This window comes from Drosophila arizonae, chromosome 2 (assembly GCF_054131065.1).
Source record: "Drosophila arizonae isolate 15081-1271.41 chromosome 2, UAZ_ARI_1.0, whole genome shotgun sequence".
NCBI classification, from domain to species: domain Eukaryota; kingdom Metazoa; phylum Arthropoda; class Insecta; order Diptera; family Drosophilidae; genus Drosophila; species Drosophila arizonae.
Window position 1 is genome coordinate 23395541 of NC_142922.1, and position 16526 is coordinate 23412066.

At 44.8% G+C, this 16526-nt stretch overlaps 1 protein-coding gene across 8 annotated transcripts in view; it reads right to left on the reverse strand.

The window, feature by feature from the left end:
* Positions 1–16526, reverse strand: part of btsz (bitesize) — a 72962-nt gene that overhangs the window by 15615 nt on the left and 40821 nt on the right. For 3 of the 8 annotated variants that reach the window (XM_089476308.1, XM_089476309.1, XM_089476313.1), the window contains 5 exons: positions 9732–10076; positions 6803–6924; positions 4625–6738; positions 4434–4560; positions 3852–4253 (listed from right to left, as the gene is read on the reverse strand). In XM_089476308.1, the coding sequence (XP_089332434.1) occupies positions 3852–4253; positions 4434–4560; positions 4625–6738; positions 6803–6924; positions 9732–10076 (3110 nt within the window). The remainder of the gene's footprint in view (positions 1–3851; positions 4254–4433; positions 4561–4624; positions 6739–6802; positions 6925–9731; positions 10077–16526) is intronic. The other 5 variants (XM_018015439.2, XM_089476310.1, XM_089476312.1 and 2 more) reach the window with 3 other exon arrangements.

Consider the following 16526-nt stretch of genomic DNA (forward strand, 5'->3'; position numbering starts at 1 on the left):
GCAATGGGTTCGACGTTGACCAACACCACAGAATGACAATGGAAAATACTGGTTTGATACAAGTGAAATACGGGTTTTTTGTTAGCATGTTTAATGGTTTTTGCACGGGTAACTAAAGCACCACCACCAGCACCAGCACCACAGATGTTAGTTGTGGGTTAATTGGTTAGACTATATGTTGTTATTTACATTTACCAAGCATTCAAATGTTATTGGGTTTATGTAAAGTGCTATTGACATGGATTATGTAGATCAGTAATGTTTAATACTATTAGATACCAAAATATATATATAATACTTAAAAATATAGTTAATTTATTATAGTATATTATTTTCGGCCAGTTACTTCAGCTTAATTATTAAGAAAGGAGTATCAAATTACTAAGAAAGCAACCCCAGACACCTCTGTAGCGATGATTGATGGCCTATTGCTGTCTGTATGAAAGCCAACCTCTGTTATTTAATGGCCCCTATTTCGCACCTAAGCCAATATTTATAATAATCTTAAGGAAGTGCCAAACATATTTGGCTTTTCCTTTTCGCCATTTCACATAGTTGGCCAAGTGCTTTTGTTTGTCTTCGAGTGGCTGCAGCCCTTAAGTATTTCTGAAATGGGCCCCCAAGTATTTGTGTTGCGTTCCCATCTTTAATGCTCGAGCGGGGCAATGTCTATGGTAGATTTGGCAGAATGCTTTTAAGGCAGCCTCCTCCAGCTCATGCGATGGCGTTATTGTGTTTGCGCAAACAATACGTCGGGAAATGCATGCATGTTGCACAAGCCTGTGGCAGGCACAAAGCAAATATTTGGCCAGCGTTCGCTTTGGCTCGTTTTGAAGAGTGGTTTCCCCTCGCCCCTCGCCCAGCCATGCTCTGCCTATTGCCTTCACGTTGCCACTATCGGCGCACGCCCAGGTGAACGCAATAAGTTTAACGGTACACTTTTGACAGCTAGCCCCGAGAATGGGCAAAGCCCGAGCTCGCTGCCAAAGCGTGAGCGACAATATCCTGATTGTAGTTCTCGAATAAATTCGACAACGATGCGCCGACCCGTGAACGGCAAACAAACAGCAAATTAAAACAAAACAAAGGACGTCAAAAGCACTGCGACAAAAAAAGTTTCTATTCTTCAAAAATACATACACAAACACACCCACGCACACGTGTGAGTGTGAGTGTGTGTGTGTGTGTGTGTGTGGAATTGGATGTGTATGTCCTGTGTGTTTAGTTGTGGGCGATTTATGAATTCGTTGCCATTCCCAGGTCGAGCCTGCTACACTCAAAACAATTTCGTATAATATTTGTAACGAAATGTGCTTTCATATTAGGCTAACGTTTAATTTATATATATCTTATATTAGAATATATCCATACAATTCTGTGTAACGCTTTATCATCAAGCCGCTAGAATTTGGTTTAAATTAGTTAGGTATTTAATTAATACATATTTCAATAATACATATATATTATATATATTATGTATGTATATTTCATAAATATTTGAGTTGAATGAAATTATTAAATATATTCGAATTTAATCAAATTTATTAAACTTTCTATTCCAGTTTAATAATAAATATTAATAAAAAAAAATGTTTTATTGTATATAAGAAAGCACCTGGTTATGACAGACTGAGCAATGCAACGCTAAAAGCCCTCCCTACTCGGGCGATCATCTTCATAGCTTTAATATTTAATGCTATGCTGAGGGTGGAATTCTTTCCTAAGCAATGGAAGATGGCAGCGATTGTAATGATCCACAAACCAGGAAAGCCAGAGGATGACCCAGAATCGTACCGCCCAATAAGTCTGCTGTCGTCACTTTCCAAAGTATGGGAGAGACTTATTGCCAATCGACTTGGCAATATCATCAGTGAACGTCATATCTTACCGGACCATCAGTTTGGCTTTAGAGAAGGACACGGAACTGTGGAGCAGGTTCACCGGTTGACGAGGCACATCCTTCAGGCATTTGATGACATGGAATACTGCAACGCAGTTTTTGTCGATATGCAGCAAGCATTTGATAGGGTCTGGCATACAGGGCTTCTCAGCAAAATCAAAAACCTCTTCCCAGCACCTTACTTCGGGATTCTACGATCGTATCTGGAGGGTCGGCAATTTATTGTCAGAGTACGGAACACATACTCGACTCCTTGCCAAATGAGAGCTGGAGTTCCTCAGGGCAGCGTATTAGGGCCGCTGCTTTACTCCATTTACACGGCCGACCTACCCTCCCCTAGCGTGCGCCACATGGAGAATCCTGGCAAAGCCCTTCTCGCTACTTACGCAGACGATATAGCGGTGCTCTACAGCTCAAAATGTCCCACTGAGGCTTCGAATGGAGTGGAGAGCTACCTAAACACACTAGTAGCATGGTGCAAAAGATGGAACATGAAAATCAACCCACGCAAGACCACCAACACTTGCTTCACCCTAAAAACCTTCATCAGCCACACCCCGCCTATACGTTTAGATGGCGAAACACTTGATCAACCTTCGCAGGCAAAGTACCTTGGCATCACCCTTGACAAGCGTCTAACATTTGGTCCTCATCTTAAGGCAGTGGCTAGGAGATGTGGGCAACGCATGCAACAACTGCGGTGGCTGCTCAACAGACGCAGCACCATGTCACTCAGAGCTAAGAGAGCGGTTTATGTCCACTGTGTAGCCCCAATTTGGCTCTACGGTGTGCAGATTTGGGGAATATGCGCAAAATCAAACTATAAACGCATACAGGTCCTGCAAAATCGTGTATTGCGGCAAATTACAAACTGCCCATGGTATGTGCGCGGCTCAACTCTACATCGAGATCTGAAACTGTTTACTGTGGAGGAACAGATTGGGAGACACACTAGCCGATATAGTGACAGACTGGCTAGACACCGGAGCAGACTAGCGAGAAGATTGCTTCCTGTGAGACCACTAAGGCGATTAAAACGCTTGGGTTTTGCCAAAAATATGAGATAAGTCGTTTAGGGATACTTGTAAATATATATTTGTAAGTCCTCCTGAATACATCAGAAGGTTAGGTGTTATATAAAAATTCTAATTGTGTTGTTAAGGTACTAAACTTGCATTGTACAGATTCAGCGCTTAAAATATATATACAAACAAATATAAAAAAAATTGTATAATTTTGTATCTATATCAACATGCAATTTTTATTATCTCTCTTCAAGTTCAAATTCTTAGCTTTTTTCCATAAAAGCGCATATAGGAATATATAATAAAAATTCAACAGAAATGCTCTAAATATTTTGCCCAAAAAAAAACATTGTTTTAATGGATACATTCCGAATACGAATATGTAGATATTATTCAGCTATTAAAAATAAAGCATACTTTTAGGGGGCAGCAGAAATTGTTACACAGAAATGAGTGTTTTTCTCGTGAGTTTCTCTGCATTTATATTTTGTATTTATTTATAAATATTTTCACTGTTCAAGCAAAACATTTCAGCGTTTAAGCTTTCTATCATCCTACAGCTGGTTGCAGATATTTCCTGCATTGCTTTTGTGTGCAAAACCTGGAAATTTGTATATGTAATTACACCCAACTACTTAGGAGGAGCACGCACCAAGCCAATGAGCGATAAATGTAGAAGTGAGTGATAAAGGCAATAATGACCCAGCTCAAGTGCAGGACTTTTCCCACAGCTGGCCACCGCGCTACGTAATTAATTTGTGCGTAAAATTAGCCGTTAAGTGAAACCCGGTGAAAACTTGGGTTAGACACAGGTCACCATCACCGAGCAAATTATGCGATAAGCAAACACACACACAGACACATACAGACACACAAACTACATAATGTAATAATAGTTACTGGAGAAGCTGGTCATTAGCACTCACCTTCCTCGGCGGCCTTCTCCTTCTCCTTCTCCTTGCGCCGCTGCAGCACCACCTTCTTGAAGACAACGGCAGCCGCCTCCACTGCATTCTGCAGCTCCTGCTCACCCAGTGTGCTGGTGTGCTGGAAAGGGGGTGAGATGTGAGTGGGGGTGAAATGGCCTCGATGGGGCACACTTACTGCTGCGGCACCTGCTGTGTCATTGGCCTCATTGTTCGTCGCGTCGGGGTCTTTGTCAGTCGCCTTGGCTGCAGCTTCGGCTACGGCTCCGGATGCGGCCTGCTCATCCTCCTTGGCTGGGACTGTGTTAACGGGAATTGTCGTTTTTTTCATGCGATTGGATAAGTCAGAGTTCTGGTGCTTAAGCAGTTCATGGAAGGAGTAGTGATGCTGTGGTACTCTACCTATATAATGGTTAATGTGTCAACGGAAAGGGTGGGCGGGGGTCGGGAGGCGGGAGGAGGGTGCAAAAATTTAATAAATCGGGTGATTGCAACTAACTACAGCTAACTAGCTACAGGTTTCTACGGCTGTGCTGTGCGGGTGCACAAAGCATCTACTAGAAATCGTTAGCTTGCACTTACCCTCCTCGCCGCGGCTGTTGCGGCGTCGGGCCAGCGGTATCTTTGTGGCGCCACCGCGCGTCTTGTCCAGTATATCGGCCAGGGGTCGGGGACTCGGTATTTTCGAGGCTTCCGTTTTCTTTGGTGGCTGCAAAAAGTCGAAATTAATTAGCACGCTAATGCCACAAAGGCAAATTTCAAAGTCCTCCCACCGTTGATTCCTTCTCGGGATGCGAAAAGGAGCGCCGCGTGACGGGCTTCGGCGCCGTCTTGGCACCCGAGTCCTCTGACACGGAACGCACTTGCTCTGGCTTTCGCCTATCAGCGCTGTTGTCCACCGCGAGTGAAGCGGCACCCACTGTGGCGCTAGCCACTGGTGGGGCTGCTGCGGCTGCCGTTGGCTCGGTTAGGCCCGCTGCGTAGTCCTCCTGTGGCTGGGCGGGCAGCTCCCTCGACTGTCGCCGTCGCATGCGATTGTGCATGAGTGGAGTGCGCGGCAGCACGGCGCCACTGTGCGTCGCATGCATGTCGGAATAGAAGCCGGGCATGGGTGCGCCCGCACCGTAGCCACCATCGCCGCCTGTCACCACATTCTCGGAGCCGTACATGGGCCGCGGCAGCGTGGGCTTGTAGGCGGCATCGTCGGCGCCGTCGTTGTAGATGATGCGCGGCTCGCTGCTGAAGCCGGCGTTGTAGTTCTTCTCGTACTGCACCTCATCGGACTCCAGGAAGCTGGTGGTGCTGTTGCCAAAGTAGTCCACGTACTCCGGTCGCGTCTCCAGTTCCTCGCTGACATCGGGAAACTGGCAGAACTGTTGCTTAGCCTCGCCAAAGGTGCGCGAGCCGTGCTCCTGCTCCTTGAGGCAGTCCTGCCGCACCAGGCGGCTGGGCGAGCGGCTCTGCGAGCGCTGCGTTGTGGGTATTTCCGGCAGCAGCCGGCGACTCTCCACGTGCGTCTTGGTGCTGTTCGAATACTCTTCGTTGCTGTGGCTGCGCACCTTGATCATCTTCGAGTGCGGGTCGCGCGAGTGGTGTATATTGACGCTCTGACTGCTCGAGTACTGCTCGCCGGTGGCACTGGCCACGCTGCCGCCGCTGCCGAGGTCCACGCCGCCCACAGTGGGCACGTTCTGCTGCGACAGAAACTGGCGCGGATTCTGCACGCTGGGAAACAGGAAGTTCTGCTTGGCTCGCGGCGAGATGGGCATGAATTTGCCCGGCGGCGTCTGGTGCACTGTTAGCGTGTTGCCGCTGTTGAAGGCTTCCGGATTGGGCAGCGTCTGCTGGCGCGTGAATTCCGGCGAGCGTCGGAACTGCGGCGACGTCTGACGCTTGGGCGGCGATGTGGGCAGCAGCTTGACATGCTGCTCGGGATTGGGCAAGGTGGCCTGGCGCGTCATGCGTGGCTTGCCAAACGCCTGGCTGTAATCCATGTCATCGCTGGCCATGCTCGATGCCTGCGACTCGTAGTTCAGGGGCGGCGCCGCTGCCGCTGCGACCACTGGCGACGACTGGTTGGTCGGAGCTGTTAGATTGGCGGTATTGGGCAGCAGCTTGGTGCGATGATAGTTGTTGCTCGGCGGCTCCGGGAAGGATGTCTGCCGCGTGAAGGGCGGATAGCGCTGCTCGCCGGGCGACCGCTCCGGCGAACGGCTATAGACGCGATTCGGTGAGGTGGACATGTATATGCTGGGCGGCGGCTGGCATGGATTCGCCGGCAGCGTCGACTGACGGCGCACCTGCAGTCGATGGCTATGCGTGGGAGGACTCGCGGCTGCCTCCAGCTGCGGCTGCTGCTGCTGGATCTGGATCTGGCTGTAGTTGTCGCAGTCGGGCGCGATGTTCATGTGGATGATGTCGTCGCTGTTGTAGGCGCTCGGATAGAGCGGGCTCTTCTGTATCTGGTGGGGCGAGGTGGGCGCAGTCAAGTTGGCCGAATTGTAGTTGGCCAGATTGGCACCGCTGCCGCTCAGATTCGGATCGTTGCTTAGTGTGCTGGGTAACGTGGATTGGCGTAGGACGCGACGCCCCAACTGCCACTTGCTGCCAGTGATGGGCGTGGCAGTGCCACTATTATAATTGATGATGTGCGTCTGGCGCGGTTGCGGAGGCGGCTGATGCTGCTGCTGCTGCTGCAGTGGCAGTTGCTGCTGAAGCTGTTGCTGCTGCTGCTGCTGCTGCTGCTGCATCTGCTGATGCAGCGTGTGCTGGTGCAATGTGGGGTAACTGCCCGCCGATTGGGCCTCGATCAAGTGCTGTTGCTGTGGATACAAGTTGTCGGTGACGGGCTGCTGGGCATTCGGATTATTCGGATCGTCCTCGGGATCTGTGAATGAGCATGGCGTTCATAAAGGAGCAGCAGTGGATTCAACTGAATGTCGCGAACTCACTTGAGATGGTCCAAGAGCGACGTATGCTTTTCCGAAGCACGTCACTGGTGCTAAGGTGATCGACAGCCTCGCAGGATGCGTAGGCTTCCTTCAGCCACTCACCGCTGGCTGCTTGTAGCTCCCTGCAAGAGCAACAACAAGACCAATTCCATTTAAAAAACCAAAATACATCCGTTAACATCGCACGTCTGTCCGTGTCAGCCACAGCCAACAAACTGACTGATTGTCTGGCAAGAGCAACAACAAAAGTTGCTAAAATAAAGCAGCTGTGCAGCAAAGCAGAGTGCCTGACTTGAAAATACCCTAGCTTTTTTTACTTTACTTGTGCAAGTGAACAAAAATTGATTAAAACTGCCTCGACTTGAGCTAAAAATAAAATCTATAAATTTAACGTGGCTGCTCTAAGCAGCCGATACACCCCTTAGTAGTCAAGTACAGGGTATAGCATTGAACATGACACCAACATGACGCAACACCGTAATGACTACACTAGGCGGGTGGCTGCTCTGGAGGCGTCTCCGCTGAGGGCGCAGCCACTTCGAGACTGTCAGGCGTTTTTCTTGTCAGACTTTATGAACAAATTCCAATCAAAGACGCAGCCACTGACACAGCCAGAGCTATCAATACACATATATAAATATATATTATATAAGCACGTATATAGTAAAGCAAGTTATATGTGTGTCTGGCTGACGCCTTCGTCAAAGCAAACCGGGGCGTGGTGCACATCTCGGCGCACAGCAGCTGCAATTGCGGGCTGCGTTGACAGCTGGCTGCCATTTGGGAGGCGTCAATCTGGCTGACACCTGTGGGCGTTGCCAGCATCTTGGCGAATTCTCAGCACGGAGCCGAGTTCCAAAAATTTACATACTAGTTGCCCTGCAGCTGCTGATGCTGCTGCTGCTCTGCTGCTCTGCTGCTCTTGCTGCGTTGGCCAACATTTAATTAGTTCAGAGTCTTGCGTCTGGCCTTGTTTATGTTGCTGTTGTTTTAACGACTTTTTTCGGGGCTTGGCAATTAACACTGAACTCTGGGAGCGTGTGGGTCGCTTGCCAGCATCATCGGCAGCTCGCACAGACTTCAACACTCATTGCTACATTACAATTGTTTTGCTTAGTTAACAAGTGTTGAACTCTGCGCAACAGGGCGTATGTGTAATATTTCTTTCTATTTATGTGCTTTTTGGCTAAACTTCATTAAAGCTCGAAGAGAATCATCTAATGTCGCCCACAAATCAGCAAGTTTGAATATTTTAATTTAGTGCTGGCCTTGAATATAATTAATTAATTATATCTACCTCAAGGCACTTGAGTTAATAAATATTTTTGTTGTTTTTGTATTTTTGCATAGCTTATGAAAATGTATAATTTAGTATGAGCAAAAAGAGCAGCATCTAATTGAATAATTTCATTTACAACTAATTTAGCTGACAGGTGAAATGTTATTTATTTTCATTCAATTATTGCTGTATTAAATTTCAATCAAAAATAAAATTTAACTCGAATTGAATATAGACTTTTTTTCTTAAATTTATTAATCTTGTATATGAAAGAATGAAGCACATATTTCCGAGTGAGATAAATACTCCATAATTATTTATCGGAAGCAACTATTTTAAAAATTTGCATATTAAAAACACATTATTTCATTCATCAATAAAGGCCAACTCTTTGATCAAATTTAAAACTTTAACTTCTGCTTTTAAAAAACTTTTACTTTGCCTCTCTCCATTAGCATCGACCTTGAATTCCTTCGCTGCATATTTTCTTAATTATTTTGTAATACTAGCCGACAAGCTTAAGTCCTCCAGCCAGCTGGCTTGTCCAGGCCTGTCTGGGCAGGACTTAAAAATTGAGAATTGACATTGACGCAATAAAGGCAACAAAGGCGAGTCGGGTTGTTGCAACAAAGAAGAGTTGCAACATTGTTGTAGTTTTTGCCTCGCATCCAATGAAAATTGAATATCAAATTTTGTTGTGAGTCCTGCGTGGAACAAAGGCATTCTAAATGTCGCATTTGATTACAAAGTGATCAAAAATGCAGTGCAATCGAAACGTATGAAATGAAAGCGAACGAAAGCAATACGCAGAACGCAGCCGCACGCAGGCAGCAGTAGTTTTTGATTGCAACAGGAGCAGCCAAAAATACTGCTGAAATGTCAGAAAATGTCGCCTCATAAATTATGCATCGCATCAGCTATCCCAGAGTCTCTGAGTGGGGCAATCGGTGAACCGTTTGGCAGCTCGGGCGTCCGCATGCAAAGCCATTTTATGGAATTTTATCTATGAACGCATCGTGTGACAGTTTTGTTATAGACCGCACACAATTCGATTGCAACAATGAAACTTCACAGTCAGCTTCACTTATTTGCTAGGAGAACCAGTTGGAATACCTAAGAGTAGAGACATCAAATAGGATTTCTGACGAGCCAATAATAATATATTTAGTACTATTTTTATGGAACATAGATTGAGGCATTAAGCTTGTTTAACAGTAACTTAGAGCAACATAAATTTTCTAAACAAAATATTTTAATTTATGTGCAGATAGTTTTATGTAGCACAGTTTTCAGGGCAATGGCAAAATAAAACTGAGGCAGTTAAATGTAAATTAATATATTATCATATAATATATATAAATCTCAAACTTTCAAGGTCAAGAGCGCATTAGACAGACACACATACAGATATGAAGATACAGACACACACACACACACACAGAGATACCACATATATGAAATATTGTTAGTTAGTATGCGTGTGTGGAGCGTAGAGTTAAGAGTATTTTGTTTAGATGAGTGTGACACATAGTTAGAGACATTAAAAAAAGAAAGAAAGAGAGAGAGAGAGAGAGAGAAAGAGACAGAGAGAGACAGAAAGAGAGACAGACAGAGAGAGAGAGAGAGAGAGAGAGAGAGAGAGAGACTTACAGTTGCTTGTGGCACACAACGCACACCCAGTCCAATGCGTGATGGACTCGACAGGCTTTGCACACGCGCAGCTTGCAGACGCGACAGGGAGCGCCGCGGTTGGTGATGCGGCCCAGTTCGGTGGTGCAGCGGGCACAGTGGCGACTCAGGTCGTTGTGTAGATTTTTGTGGTTGTTGTGTTCAAGCTGTTGTTGTTGTTCTAGCATTGTTTGCTGTTGTTGGTTAGGGTCTTGTTGTTGTTGTTCTTGTTGTTGTTGTGTGGCATCGAGTGGCATTGGCTGTGACTGCACTCCTGCTTCACCAACGACCTTGCACCTCAGCGCATACAATTCAGCGCGCAAGAGCCTGTAGTTGTTGTTGTTGTTGTAGTTGTTGTTGTTGGTGGTGTTTATAATGATGGTGTTGTTGTTAATGGTAATGTTTGTTGTTGTAATTGTGGTTTGGTTGCGGGCCACGGAACGGGACATAACAGAATTACGCACAGACGTAGTTTAGTTAAATTGTTAGTTAAAAGTTAGTTGGACAATTAAAAACACATTACAAAATGGGTTAAATAACATTTTGTCACAAGTGGTTGTGGTGGTGGTGGTGGTGTTATTAGTTAAATAGAGCGAGCGATAGAGCCATAGCAAAAAGTTGACAGCACATATGGTGTGTATGTGTGTGGGTGTGTGTGTGTATGTGCGTGAGTGGGCGTGTGTTGTTGTTGTGTGTGAGCATGAAAACAACAGCACAAAAGTGGTTATTGATGAAAAGAGACAAAGAAAAAAGAACACACAAATAGTTTGTTATTAGTCGATAAAAATGTTAAAGTTTTTTTTTTTTGTTTTTTTTTTTAATTTTGGTATGGATTTTCAAAACGTTTTTGGTTTTCCAATGCAACAAAAGAAAAATAGAAAAAAAAAAAATGAAATGAATACGTTTAGTAGTAATTAGTAGTTAGACACAGTTGACAATTTGGATAAGACAAACTATGCAATTTAGCAAATGGTTTATTGTTGTGCTGTGCTGGTTTAGTCAGGCAATTAAAAGTGTGTCAAAACTAAACCAAATGCCAATCGATGAAGCGAAATGCAAGTGCCAATTAAATAACCTTTTCAATTAAGTCAAGTGCAGCTGAGCTAAATGAGCATTGAGTACTGAGTGAACGGCGCATGAAATAAAATCATGGATTCATTATAGCTGCCTCATAGATCTCTAGATAGAGCAATAATTGTAAGTTTGCAAAGTCTATAAACTAAAATGTTTTAGTCATACAAAGAATTCATTTTAATCCACTTTAAACCCAAAATGAATTGCATAGATTACTAAGTTAAGATGCTGAGCTGCATTCATTGCAGCATCATCATTTCAAGCTATGCAGCTGTTCAGGCAGTTCTCTTAACTTTACTCAACTAAACATTAAGCGTATAGCTTAATCCTTGCTAAAGTAAATAGAACTGTTTAATTTGATTTAAAATAAAAGCTGAGCTCCATTGCAAAGCCAAACAATAAAGTTTCACAGGCTAGCAATGTCCCTGTGGGTCATTAAAAATACAAAAAAAAAAGTATATGAAAACAAAAGTTGTTTAATCCACTGGCCAAATGCCAGCTGCAGCTAGTTTTAGGTCTGAACCCCATCTTAAGTATGCAGTTATAGGCAGCGCAAGGCCAAGGACGTTCTCGACATGCAAAACCAAACCAAAATTGTGTATTAGCTTTATAGCAGAGTCGTAAAGCACACCCACGAAAGGAGAAGTGAGAAAGGAGAGAGCGAGTAGGAGAAGAGCCACAGCGTATGTGGTATATTGTTAATACATGTAGCAGCGTCGCAGTCACGCAGTGGGCATAAAAAGCCAAACAGCGTTTTCTCTGCCCTTGTGCAAATTATGCAGCAACACACATCAGCAGCAACACACAGCAGCAACACACAGCAGCAACACACATCAGCAGCAACAATTTTTAATTATATTTTTTATCTGCATTCGAGCGTTGACGCTGACGCTGACGCTGAGCGCGTGTATTTTATTAGTACTACAAAATCAACAAACGTCAAGCCGTCAGCCAGAACCACAAAAATATACACACGCATGCATATGTATGTATATATATGTATATGTATGTACATGTATGTGTAAACTCGCAGGCGCGCTCCACCGCAAGTCCCAGTCGAGTGGCGAGTGGCTTTTGCTGAGTTAAAGCATGTTGCATGCTTCCAGGGGCAATCATAGTGCGCACACCTGCTCAAACCACAGACACACACATACACATGCACAAACAGACGCCCTCACACACTCACACTCATACGCACAGTTGGCGCCTTCATTCTGTGGCTCTTTTGGTATGTTTTATTGGTGGAGACGACGTCATGTTGTATGCCACACAGCCACGGCTGCTGTTGCTGCTGTTGTTGTTATTGTTGTTGCTGTTGTTGTTGCTGTTGCTGCTGCTGCTGCTGTTGCTGGTAATGTTGAAATTTAGGCTGGCTTGTCGCCTGCAATAGTTGAGTATCGTGGTAATTGCCGTCCCGCTATGGATTAATAATCAGAATAAGCCATTAAGCCGGCTCCTTTTAGCCAGCAAACATCAAACAATGGCTAAGCTTAATAGTCATAAATTTTCACCCAGCTTGATGGACGGACGGACCATTCGGTCACGCGTTTATTACATTTTACTTTTTTTAATCACTAAATGTGTGTGAGTCTGTGTGTGTGTGTGTGTGTGTGGGTGGGTGTTGCCGGCTTTTGAGCTGGGCCTAAATAAATAGCTGTACGCATGTTTTTGATTGTACGCCCTCGGCTATGCAAATAGCCCAACTAATTAAGCCGATGCTTATCAGCTGGCCTTAACTCTGCAACTGTGGGGCCCTATCGAACACCTGTGCACCAACCACAACCATAACAAGGAACAGCAGCAGCAGCAGCAGGCAGCAAATTGTTGCACGCTTTGATGTTGTGCGTTTCCAGCTCAAGCTAATTAGAGTCGAAAATTGTGAGCCAAATGGAATTTGATTGGCATTGCAGGCAGAACTGAGTTCTAAAACTGAATCTGAAGTGTATTCCTTCATTAAATATAATCAAATGAAATTCATGAATTTTCTAAATTAACTGGCTCTATTAAATCCGCTTTGCGCAGCAGCTTAGATATCTTTTGTAGTTGGCAACTTTTGATCAAATAAACAAAAACCTAGCAGCTGGCCAATAAGTATATATAACTCTTCGAGTGGAATGAAGAACCCAAATTGATTGAACTAAGCTACTTAAATTCAATTAATATGCGTCTTTACGTACGGACAGCTCGATGAAATATATACAAGCATGTCTGAGCTGACCTATCCTCAGACATTCCTTGCAGGCCAAACGGATAAACAGAATTATGTTAATATTTAAAACATTTCCTGCCAGCAGACAGACTGTCAACAGCCACCAAAAATTTAAGAGAAGTAAATCTTGAAGGACACGAAAAGAAGAAGAAGAAGAAGAGAGAGAAGAAAAGAATAGCAGAAAGAATAAGAACGACCATAATTCAAGCAATATATATACAGCTGCAGTTGCCAGCTGCTTGTCCATTAGATTTATGATTTTAATGATGCCAAGCAGAGCTGTTAGCCGGAGCTCCGCTCTAGTGTTGAAATGTGCCCGGCGCAGGGCACAGCGCACACAGATAAATAATTACCATGCTAAATATGATTTGTCGAGGGCCGTCCGTGGCACACGGTCCGGAAGCTGTGGCAAGGACAAAGCTTAGAATATTTGAGAATAATTTGCGACTAAACTGGAATACGAGTTGAATCAGACACCCGGCATAAATAATGAATTTGTTGGAAGGAGGCGCAATACATGAATTTCCCACAAGAGTGGCTTAAATATGCGATAAATTATTTATATGTATTCCATTTATAGACAGCTGGGCTGATTTGATATTTTGCCTAAGCACTTTACAGTGAGTCGATACTTATTACAGGGCATCCGGTAGTCGGCTTAGTTCGCGTTGCAATTTTGTCTCTTATCTGTTTCGCTGGCATGTCACCATTCTAACAGCCCCTGTGACAGCGCATTGGTTTCAAGGGTCTCCCGTTTCTTTCCGTTTCAGATAAAAACTTTTACAAAGGCTTCGGCCCGAACGCGCCCCGTTGCCATGGCTGGCGTTGGGAGCTGAGAGCTCCGCTGCTTTGGCTTTGGCTCTTTAATTTAAAGTCAGCCCCAGTTGGCGGCTCGCACAGCGGAAGCGGCCAGCAGGACGGCGGCGGCACACAGTTAGCACACATCAAATACATTATTAGTTTTAATTAATTTTCAATTTGCATGCGGCCGGGCAAAGAGCCCTTTCAGCAGCCCGCTCGCTGTGCAGTTTCGCGACAAAAACGAGAATGTGCTTCCGGTGCATGCTCACGGAGTGCGAGCTAAATTAAATGAAATATAAACTGGCCTAAACGAACATTTACGCCTGCGCGTGTGTGTGTGTATGAGTGTGTGTGTGTCTTTGTGTGTTGCCACAATCAAACTTCGATTCGACAATGATAAACGCTGCGAGCGACTTGACAAGTGTTGCGTTGCGGCCGCTCGTCGGACATTTGCATAATTATTAGCAGCTGCGCGACCCACCATTCACCGGCTCTGCCCGCCACAAGGGATTGGCGATGTCCTTCGGGCTTCACATATGCAAAGCTTCCCATTAACTTTCCCGTTCGGCGTAAATGAATATCGTTGGTATTTAGTTTATGCCATCCGGCAGCTATTAGCTCAGCTTACGACTGCCCTGCCTAATTGTGGCCAATGTGCCATGTGGCATGTGACATGTGACATGTGGCATGTGGCATGCGGCATGTGTAGCCTGACGGGCTTGTGTAACACATAAAGCCAAGGCAACCGATAATTGTCGATAATTAATGCAAGGCGTGCGAATGTGTGGCATCATTGAAATCTCAACCGTGGCTATTATTAGTCTATCCATAATTGAGCCATATCCGGCCATTTCGTGTCAGTCGTTTACCAGAAATGTTTGAAAATTCTATTTATCTTTTATTTAGCCCGCAACGACCGTAATCGAATTCAGTTTCGATTCAGTGGAATTCTCGTTTGTCCAACGGCGGCGTATGCGTAATATGCATGCGCTCCATTACGTATACGCCAGGTGCGGCACAGCCAGATGCATAGCAATCGGCTGACTGTTGCACAGATCCATGCATAATTCGGCCACAATTTGGCAAGCATTCGAAAAACAATAACTCGAGCGCATAAAATTCAAATTGACTCTCAACCGGTGGGCATAAATATTTTTGTGGGCGCAACGTGAAATGGCAAAGATTGTCATTTGCACATTGTTTCACGTGCCTGCAGCTGAAAGAGATGGCAATGAAATACGACCCCCATGCACAGATAATAAAGTAACTGAGGCAGCTGCCACAATGTTTCGCACCACAAAAGAAATATCCCACCAGTGGGGTGCCCAGTGGCCAGTGGTCGGTGCCTGGTGCCTGGTGCCTTATGTTTGCTGCTTGCCACAAGGTTGCTTCATTTCTCACAGCGCTGACACTTTGCCACTGTCGCTAACCAAAACGACAGCTAGAAATTTGTGTCATTTGTTGCTGTTAACCAAACAGGGCAGCAGCAGCAACAGAAGCAGCCTTGGCAGCAGCAGAAGCAGCCTTGGCAGCAGCAGCAGCAGCCTTGGCAGCAGCACCTGTTACTCTTCCCATCCTCACAATGCTGGGACTGAAATGTTTTGCTGGCCTGGGACACGAAAATAAATCCACCGAGCTAAGCCTTAGGAATTGCAAAGCATTTATTACTTAATAAACGTTGGACCGTGCGGCCAAGTCGAGCCGTGGCTAACCCCCAAAGGGACAACGGCTAGCAGAGCAAATTGAATACGGCACAGCTTTGGCAACAACAACAACGAGCAGAAGACAAGTTTGTATTAAGGGCTTTTAAGGGTTGGCATTTATTTGGGGCTCAAAAGTGTTTCAGTTATGTCTTTTTTTTACAGCTCTTAGCTGAGCCATTCGTGCGTTAAATTATAGCCCAACAAGACGCCGCCCGCTCGCCGCACAGATTTCTACCTTTGGCGCCAAAATCAAACAAATCGTCAATTTGTACTTTCATGTACTTTGCTGTGCGCTCAACGATGAACAGCAACAACAACATGAGCAGCAGGGGCGGAGGGGCCGGGCCAACTTCATTGGCAGTTGGCGAGCGCGCAGCGGAAATGGCTTGGCAGCCATTTTAAGCGCTGGCTAAATAACAGTTAATCGACATTGCACTGCTTGTCAGGGTTGTCATTGAAGCCATGATTGCCACAATCGACGTTGCTGTTGCTGCGCCTGTTGTTGTTGTTGTTGTTGTTGTTGTTGTTCTTGTGCTTTGTTTAGCTTAGCAGTCTCAACAGTCTGTCCATTCGTCCATTTATCCAACCGTCCGCTCATTGGCTTGTTTATTTATTTGCTTGGCTTTGCGCGCGCCCTTTTTGTAGAGTGAAACAAATGCTTTCATAAAAGGTCTCTTCGCTTCCGCAAACACTATCAGCAGTCAAGTGGACAAGGATATATCTGTCCAGTGCGATGTGAACTAGTCCATTAGATGGAATTCCCATAGATTGCAGAAAACTTATTTATTTTGCTATGAGAGCTACTATACCATATTAATAATAGAATAAATAATAATAATAATAAAAGAATATAATTTATTTACTTTTATATTTCTAGTTCTCATTTAATTATCTAACAATTTTAATAAAATATTTTTTATTATTTATATTAAATTTTAATTTTTTTGAAATCGATTTTCCCTAATTCTATGCAAGTGTATTTAGAGTGCG